General features: G+C 43.4%; 1 protein-coding gene across 1 annotated transcript; it reads right to left on the reverse strand.

The window, feature by feature from the left end:
* Positions 1-1,654: 1,654 nt before the first annotated feature.
* On the reverse strand, positions 1,655-9,103 carry PNRC1 (proline rich nuclear receptor coactivator 1). Its single transcript, XM_060753014.2, has 2 exons — positions 8,513-9,103; positions 1,655-2,701 (listed from the first exon to the last, which is right to left on the reverse strand). Exons 1-2 carry the CDS (start codon positions 8,909-8,911, stop codon positions 2,285-2,287), a joined length of 816 nt encoding a protein of 271 aa, XP_060608997.2. The 5' UTR covers positions 8,912-9,103; the 3' UTR covers positions 1,655-2,284.
* Positions 9,104-9,766: the final 663 nt, after the last annotated feature.

Below are 9,766 nucleotides of genomic sequence, written 5' to 3' on the forward strand. Positions count from 1 at the left end.
AGCCCTCAATAGTAATTTGAATGTTTGATGTCAAGTCATGGGGAACAGTACAGATGTGTTCCTTCTGCATACATGTTATCTTCCATTTTCAGATCTAGTACCGGAAACCCTAAAAGAATCCCACACCTTGTGTGACTGTGGAGCAGAACAGACAACTCCGCATCTGTATGATTGTCCACTATGCCCTGCCTCATGGACAGAGGAAGAATTGTTGGAGGCTACAGACAATGCCATTACTGTTACCAGTTTTTGATCAAAAGATATTTAGCTACCTGCACTCCTTCTATTTTGATAACTTTTATACTAATTTATGCAATGCTTTTGATTCGAAATAAATAAAACTGGAAACTGGGCATGTGTTGCTTTTCTGTACTTCTCTCTTAAGAGGAAGGAGGGTGGAAAGCTTTTTTATATCTATTGCTAGGATCCAGTGGTATACTTTCAGCAGATTCATTTGCATCCCTCCGAATCATTGATCAATTCCTTATTGTGCCCTCTCTCCCGAGATGACCTAAGACCTCCTCCAGAGAACTTGAAAGCTGTCCAGAGCAGTTTTTGGCCCTGTAAGAAAAGGGAAGGAGGGCCTGATTTCATATTAGTATTGGATACCAAAGTACACCATTAGCCTATTCTTATACTTCTCACAGTGAGCACACAACTAGAGCTGGTATCCTAGAGTGGCGTACCTAAAACCAACTAGAGAGCTATTATAATTTATGCAGCTTCTTGAGAGAAAACTCCACTGGGTTCATATAATCTCTCTATATAAAAGTCAAAGTATGCCTGGCTGTCTCTCAAAGCCTGTTGCTGGGCGAAATCAGCTTTCCTGATGTGACTAGGTAATACTGATGATATACGTGAAGGAAAGAGCCACAAAGAAAGCAATGTTGCCATGGAGACATTGTGAAGTAGGCCCTCTCAGAAGGGAGAAAGGGCAGGGAAGGAAGGAAAGAGAAAAAGAAAAGAAATACAGGAAAGGAAGGGGAGGAGAACGAAAAAGATTGGAAGGGATGACAAAAGGGAAGGAAAAAGGAAAGGAGAAGGGAAAAGGTATGAGGGGAAGAAAAGAGAAAGAAGGTAAAGTGAAGGGGATGGGCAGTGGCTCATTTCACACTCAGGCAACTCTTGAGTACATATGGTAGAGGTAAAGATCTCCTTTGACATTAAGTTTAGTCATGTCCAAATCTGGGAGGTGGAGCTCATCTCCATTTCGAAGCCAAAGAGCCAGCATTGTCCGTAGATACCTCTAAGGTCATGTGGCCAGGATGACTACATGGAACGGCGTTACCTTCCTGCCAAAGCAGTACCTATTGATCTACTCACATTTTGCATGTTTTCAAACTGCTAGGTTGGCAGAAGCTGGACCTAACACTGGGAGCTCACCCCGTTCCCCGGATTCAAACCGTTAACCTTTTGGTCAACAAGTTCAGCAGTTCAACCTGCTGTGCCACCAGGGAGCCAAATGGTACATATGCTAATTTTACTAAAGTATTCAACAGATATAGAAAGGTCAGTAAAGTGTAGTGAAAGCTCTTACAAAGTAACTGCAACGTTTAAAACATGAAGTCACACCCCTGATAAGACATTAGGATACCTCATATATAACACACACTATTCATTTAGCTGGAAGAATTCACAAAGAAAGACAACCAAGTGTGGGGAGGCCAAATTGTTTTATTTAAACTGTGCTTTTTTGTTTTTTAAAAATAGCCAATTATTTCTGGCAGATAGCCTTGCTCTTCTCTTTTGTTAGAGAATAAGCAGTGCTAGGTTTTGGGGGATTTTGTAAATCAAATTCCAATTTTATCTTTGCAAGGAGCAATTGAATTAACTCCATAAACAATTTCAAACAAATTCATAATTTTTATGAAAGCTTCTTATGCAATGAAGTCTTGTGCCACCAATTTGAAAAATGTTCCAATAGTGCATCACTTATATTTTCACATTTCCTTTTTTAACCTTGAGATGAGCGGTTTTTACAAAAATCTCAGTACCTTGTGCAAACATTGTCAGGTCTTTCCATATGTCAAGTGCACATGAGAAGGTGTCCATTATTATATACAAAACCACTGACCTCGTGGGCAGTGTAAAATACATCCTTTCATAACAAAACTAAAATGTAGTTCAAAATATGAATATACACATTACATGATATACACTATTTACACAACCATAAAAAATAGAGGACAAGTTTGTGATTTTAAGACGTGACAGTCTTCTGGACATGATTTTGCAACAAGGTTGGTTTCAGATGCCTAGTACATTCACTGTAAATATCCATGAGCTAGGCTTGGACTTTTAACAGAGTTTTTAGATGGACTGCCATCATCTCCTTGTTTTGGTCAGAATATTCAGCATTGCTTCCTACCCAATGACTGGGAGGCTTTGGAAGGACACTGGGTGAAGGAGGGTCACTAAATTTTGCCCCAGCATAGTTTGCTTTTTGGCTGGCTTCAGTCAGAAAGTTGGGTTTCTTCAGTTTCACATTTTCTGTGGTCTTCAGGGGCTTCTTTTCCTGCTTTTTAATGAGTTCAGGCGAGACAGATTCTTGCCAAAAGTTATTTTCACCTTTTTTTGTAGCTGAGACTTTGTTTACCGGTATATTACATTTGTTCCTCTGTCTGTTTGTCTTTGATTGCTCACAAAGATGCATACCATGGGCAGGCTGATTTTCGGACTTTCCCAATCTGTTTTTTAACAACTGAAAAATAAAAATAGAGAATCCAATAAATATTTAACTATAAATGCACTTATTGCCTCAAAGGTATTTGTTATCCAAGGATAATATCCATTATACGATTATGTTAACTGTGATTATGTATATAACCAACCTATGTACAAAGCTAGAGGTACAGCAAGACTCGTATGCCTTCCAAAGCATCTGTCAACATATCATTTTCTTACACAGGCAACACTTAAGAACCATTCTGAATTGGACCAAAGGGCTTTCCGTGGCCTGTTGCTACAAATATCCAGCCTATCCCCCCAAAACTGTGACACAAGGGAGCTCAAGAAACCCTTTCACACAGTAAAAGACATACAGCAATACTATAGGTTTTTTTATTTTTTTCAAACAATATCCAATCTTTTCACACTAACCTGAATATCTTCCCCTCCATGAATCTGCCTAATTTCCCTTTAAATACTATTCAGGTTGGCCACCTCTTAGGACAGTGAATTCTACAGTTTAGTTTGTAAAGAAATACTTACTTCTATTTCTAACATTGAGCTCCAGTACAGAGCACCAAAAATGAAGAAGAAAAGTTTCTGTGTGTCCATATGAAATGCTTGCAACTCATTGCCTGCAGCACATCTGTCTATATCAGTGGTTCCCAACCTTTGGTCCATGGACCACCAGAGGTCAGCAAGAACTAAAATGATGTCAGTGGCCTTATCGTTACTACGCCGTTGTAACTAGAGCAATTGGTCTTGCGAAACCCTCATAGTGCTGAGGATTATTAAATATGGTTTTCTGTGGGCGAGCAGATGGCAACTACTGGGTGGCATATGTTGTGTTATCAGAAACTAGAGCTGATGTGATCTATCCAATGCAATTTTCTGAATTAACACCCCAAATAACCAAACCGAATCTAAAGTTAACAAAAAAAAAAACTGATTCGTAACCCGTACTAATGTTGGAGAGTGGTCCCTGGTCAAAATAAGGCTGGGAACAACTGATCTATATTGCCATTGAAAATATACTGACATAGTTGAGGCAAGATTGACTAATGTTATTTCTCATAATTTGATCTGAATTTCTAATGCAGATATGGGATAAACCCAACTAAGAAAATCAAAGAAGTTGCTTCTAATTCTTGTAAGAGAAATTATTCAGGGAATTGAGGAAGTGTATGAAAAAACACATCTGATTCGTTATTGTTTTACATAAAAACTAACCCCACCAATTTCAATGCCTGAAACAGTGCAGAGACTCCTTGAGAAATCCAATGTTCCCTGCCTTTAAAAAGGACAGTTGGTTCACACACGTCAGGGACATCCTGGATCTCAAGAGGAGCTGCTTTTCTGCTGCTAATGGGAGTTGAAATTGTATTACCAGTCTTGTATTACCCTTTGTCCCTAATCCCCACATGTAGCCTTTGCTTGTGCTGAGATCCCTCCAGAACATCTTAACTGACAGCTGAAATAACTTAAGAAACAAAATCATGTTACACCCATCCTCTTTTTGGAATGTAAATCTGTGATTCTGACGCCTTCTGTATGATTTAAGGCGAAGGAGCCAGTGAAGCTTTGAAAATGAGGTATTTTAGACATTTTGTGCAATTTTGGATTTTTGTTGTATTTTGCTATATGGCCAACACACCAAATCCTGAGTAATTTTCCTGGTCTTTCCCCCCATATATAAAAACGATGCATTGGAACTGGCACAGGCTCCAATCCAGGAAGATTTATCACAGTAACCAAAATATCTACCTGGCTGCAGTTTAGAAACAGAAGGTGGAATTGCAGGAAACTACAGCGTGCCCTATTCTGCGCCAAACATAGTTATGATTTGCCAGTTGTTATGGAACAGAAGAAATAGGAAAACTTCCCTAAGGGTTGCCCCACATTTTCTACTCCAGCAGGAAGTACCTGCTAGGGAGGATTTGTCCGGCCTAAGCTGGACACAATGTCTTATAATTCACTATCGGGTTTTGGAATTGCAAATGATCTATCCTCATTTCTTGTCTCACCAAACTTTTAAAATCTGTATCCTCGAGGGAAGGGAATGCCTTTTGTTAAATGTTTGAGCAGTTTTGTTGGCATATTGTAGTGACACACTATGTGACATACAAAAACATACATTAGAGCAATGTACAATGGACATATCCCAATGACGGCAGCATAACTGGAGGGTGCATATGGGACCACTGTGCATTCAGTATGCATGTGACCATGGCATTGCCTTTGTATATTTACTATCCATACAGCATTTGCAGTATGGGTAACCAGTCATATGCATTTACTATTGATCCACATATGGTGACTTGGATTTGGTATTCATAACAAAGAAGCCCCTCACAGGATGGTAAAACATCCAAACATCCCGTGGACAACGTCCCTGCAAAGGGCCAATTCTCTCACATCAGAGGCGACTTGCAGTTTCTCAAGTCGCTTGTGACATGAAAATAATAATAATACCGGGTTACGTAACATTGTTAACTCCACCATCAGAGGTGACGTAGGATCTCAACCATGATGTGTCATGAATGCAGGATAAAAATATAAATAAAGGAAAGAAATACACTTCAGCAAATGCAATAAAAGCACAACTTAAATTATTATTGTTGTGCATAATGGAGTTTTCTTTAGATTTATTCAGATGAGGTTTATTATTGCCTTCCTCTCAGGCTCAATTGCAGGCATGATAACTCAATAATATGTTAAAGTTATTTCAATGGTCTTTGTTTTCACCCACATGTGTATGCATTGGATTGTGATCTAATATTGTCAAAATGACAGTACCAGGAAAATAAAAGGAATGTTCTATAGTAAGTCAGACTGCTGCAACATTTAAACATTTGGGTATTTCCAAATTCACTGGACAGCTATTCCATCTTTTCCTTCTTAATACATGTGTGGCAAGGAGGGCAGAACGAAGGGGGGGGGGGAGGAAACAGTGACACCAGTACAAATGTGACACACTAAGTTTCTTGAAAACTCTATAAATGAGGAAGGTTGAATTAATTTTTTTATCTAGAAGCGGGAATTTGTTTTTTTAAGACAGGCAACAAAATTCCCAAGAGATCACTGGAACACATTTCACATTAGAAATATATCAACTACAATCCCAATAATGCTTCTGAGAAGTAAGCTCCTCTAAAATCATTAGAAATGTTTTCTGAGGGAACAAAGGACAAACACTGTTTGATTCCAATAGTCTACTGATTGTATGCAATTCCAAACTGCCCTGCAGCTATATAGACAAGATATACATTTTAAAAATAACTGTTAGATCTGCATCTTTTAAGTACAGATTAACAAGAGATCTGTCTTAGGACCCTTCCAGACAGGCTCTTTATCCCAGGATCTGATCCCAGGTTTTCTGTTTATCCCAGATTATCTGGCAAAGGGGACTCATATAATTCAGTTTAAAGCAGAAAACCTGTGATGAGATCCTGGGATACAAGGGCAGTCTGGAAGGGCCCTAAAATTACTCTCCAAAAGGCTAGATCACAAATAGTTCAACTTTCTTCAAAGGCAGTGTTTCTTAAACTATCTAATGTGGGGACCAATATTTTCTTTCTCCGATGTGTTGTTTATATCTATTTCTCCATTTACTTCCAATTATATTGCACTGCTTTTTAATAACTTGTTTCACAATTGTATTGCGTTACTTTATTTACACTACTCCTTTCTTCCGCTGCATGCACAAATATACATATGCAAGATTTCAGAATGTCTGTCTTTGGCAAGGCTGGGTTTTTGTTTTGTTTTGTTATTGTTGTGTTACCTTCTCAACAAGATTATATAACAAAATTTAAACTAAAATTCCAAAAGGATTTGGAAAAAGGGGAAGGCTTGTGTGAGATTTAAAGGCAATGCACGCTGATTGTGCTATATAAATTATTACAGTTTTAGCATCCTAAATGCTCAAAAATCAGTAACTGTACCCATGTGTGACTGAGATACTGACACCTTTGCTTTCTGGCCATTCAAAGTACATAAACTTTATTTATGCACCAACACATACATATACACACACATACATATAGTAAAGATAAAGTTTTCCCCTTGACATTAAGTCTAGTAGAGTCCGACTCAGGGTACCTATTGATCTACTCACATTTACATGTTTCTGAACTGCTAGGTTGGCAGAAGCTGTAGCTCACAATGGGAGTTCACCTTACCCCACAGATTCAAACCACCAAGCTTCTGGTCAGTAATTTTTGCAGCTTAACAGTTAAACCCACTGCACCACAGCATCCCCATATATATAAAGAAGGGGGGGGGGGCATAAAATTACTTTACTACAACTCCCAGAATTCCTTAGCATTGAACCATGGCAGTGAAAGTGGTGCCAAACTGTATTAATTCTACATCTAAGGACACATAAATGAATTTTGTTTGTAAACTTGGCTTCAAGAGGTCTCATTATAGATATGGAAATATTTCCAAATCCAAGAATACCTGAAACCCTTTTGTTCCCAAGCATTCCAGATAAGGGGAATTCGACTAACAACATAAACAAAATACAGACAGCCCCCATGTTATGAACAAGGTAAGTTCTGTAGGTTTGTTCTTCAGTTGAATGTATATGTAAGTTGGAACAGGTACTCCAGCCAAATTATACATATATATATAGCTTTGGAGTATATGCCCTGTGGCTTGTTGTGGAAACAAGGGATTATAGAATCAGAGTTGGGAGAGACCTTGTGGGCCATCCAGTCTAACTGCCTGCTAAGAAGCAGGAAAATTGCATTCAAAGTACCCCTGATAGACGATCATCCACCCTGTTTAAAAGCTTCCAAATAAGGAGCCTCCACCACACTTCAGAGAGTTCCACTGCTGAACAGCTCTCGCAGTCAGGAAGTTCTTCCTAATGTTCAGGAAGGATCTCCTTTCCTGTGGTTTGAAGCCACTGTTCCTCATCCTAGTCTCCAGGGCAGCAGAAAACAAGCTTCCTCCCTCCTCCCTATGGCGTCCCCTTACATGTTTATACATAGCTATCGTCTCCTCTCAGCCTTCTCTTCTGCAGGCTAAACATGCCCAGCTCATTAAGCTGCTCCTCATAGGGTTTGTTCCCCATTTTAGTCGCCCTCCTCTGGACACATTCCAGCTTGTCAACATCTCCCTTCAATTGCAGTGCCCAGAAGTGGACACAGTGTGATTCCAGGTGTGGTCTGGCCAAGGCAAAATAGAGGAGTGGCATGACTTCCCTGGATCTAGACACTAGACATATACTGATGCAGGCCACAAACCCACTGGCCTTTTTAGCAGCCGCATGACATTGTTGGCTCATGTTTAACTTGCTCTCCAATATCATTTTTAATACGTACTACTACGTGCATTGGTGAGAATACTTCATTGGAGAGACCATTCTCCCATGACGACTTTTCTAGAGTGAATTTCCCTTCCTAGGAGTAGATTTCTCTCACTTCCTGTTGTCTCGCCCCCGTTCTTAACTGCGAGTCTTTTGTGAGTCAGGGCACTGCCAGTGTAGAGGAAGGTCTCCCAAGCCCCGCCCACACGACCCCTCCTCCCGCGAGCGCCTCCACTGCCCCCCCTTTGGCCCCGCCTCCTCCTCCGGCCATTGGCCACCGCGCCGCCGTCACGTCCCCCGCAGATTGGCCTCCGCCAAGGGGCTAAATCGGGCTCTGTTGCTGGGCGCCAATATCCGCTCCGATTGGTGGATCCTCTCGACCTATCAGCGCCCGCGGAGCCCGACTTGGCCCTTTCCCACCACCACCACAGGCGAGAGAGAGACGTAACGGAAAGTCCTTCCAGTGCCCCGCCCCCTCCGCAACCCAGGCTGAGCGGCAGCCCCCTCCCTCGCTGCCCACCCCGTCCTTACTTCTTTCCTAAGGGGCTTGCTGGGAGGGGCGGGGGCCGGCCTGGAGGCCTCTTCCGCGGGGGCGTCCTCTGCGGCGGGGGGCGAGGGGTGCTGCTGGAGCTGCGCGGCGCTCCTCCGGTGCTGCTGGTACTGCTGGAAGCGGCTCTGCGAGAGGCCCGAGGCGGTGGCCGCGCGCAGCTTGCCCCTCCGCCGCCTTACGCGCTTGAGCGCCGGCCGCGCGCCGCCTGGCCCCGCGTGCCCCGCCGCCGGGCAGCACCGCGCCTGCCCAGGGCCCTCGCTGAAGTCGCCCCGCAGCAGGAGGCGCTGGAACAAGAAGGCCGCCGGGAACTGCAGGGCGCCCTCCGCGCCGGGCGGGAGGCGGGCCAGGAAAGGGGCAGCAGGCGCGCTCGTGGTCACCATGGTCCGGGTCGGAGGACGAGGAAGAGAGAGAAGGCGGTCGGGAGTGGGGAGGGAGGAAGAGAGGAAAGGGAACGGGGCGCAGGGAGGCGGCGGCTGAGCGTCCGCTTTCGCGCGGGCGGAGCGGTCAGATCCGCTGCTAAGAGAACATGGCGGGGGAGTGGAGAGGAGCGCCACAACGCCCCACTGTTGTTTGTAGAGCCAGGCGCCCCGCCCACAACCCGCGGGCCAATCAGGGCCAAGCTCGTTCCGCCTCTCCGCCCCCTTCGCCAGTCACCTGGGAGGTTGCGTCTTGAGCGGCCAATCAGGAAAGACACAAACACTACCTTGCCACGCCCACTTCCCCCAAGATGATTTCTTCCCTTGGGGGTGGGGAGGGGGTGCATCTACGCTGCAGAGTGAATGCGCTTTGATACTGCTTTAACTGCTGCTGCGCAATGCTATGGCGTCACTACTCTCACAACGACTTTAGCCTTCTCTGGCAAAGAATGTAGCTGCCTCACCAATCCACAGCACCAAGATTCCATAGCATTGAGCCTTTCTAGTTCAAGTGGAGTCAAACCGCATTAATTCGACAGTGTAGGTGCCTCGTTAAGCCAGCGCAGCAAAAGCCACTTGGATTCAGTCTGCAAAGGGACCTTACCACTTCCTTGAGAGAGAGAGGTTGGTAGTCTCAGTTTTCCTAGGGCACTTCCAGATAGGCCCCATATCCGAGCATCTGATTTCAGGTCTTCTGCTTTAAACTGTATTATATGAGTCCACACTGCCAGATAATCTGGGATATAGGGCCTGTCTGCAAGGGCCCCACGATTGAATTAATTAATTAATTCTTCAGTCCAAAAAAGCTTATCAAAATAC

This window comes from Anolis sagrei, chromosome 1, assembly GCF_037176765.1.
Source record: "Anolis sagrei isolate rAnoSag1 chromosome 1, rAnoSag1.mat, whole genome shotgun sequence".
Classification (NCBI taxonomy): Eukaryota; Metazoa; Chordata; class Lepidosauria; order Squamata; family Dactyloidae; genus Anolis; species Anolis sagrei.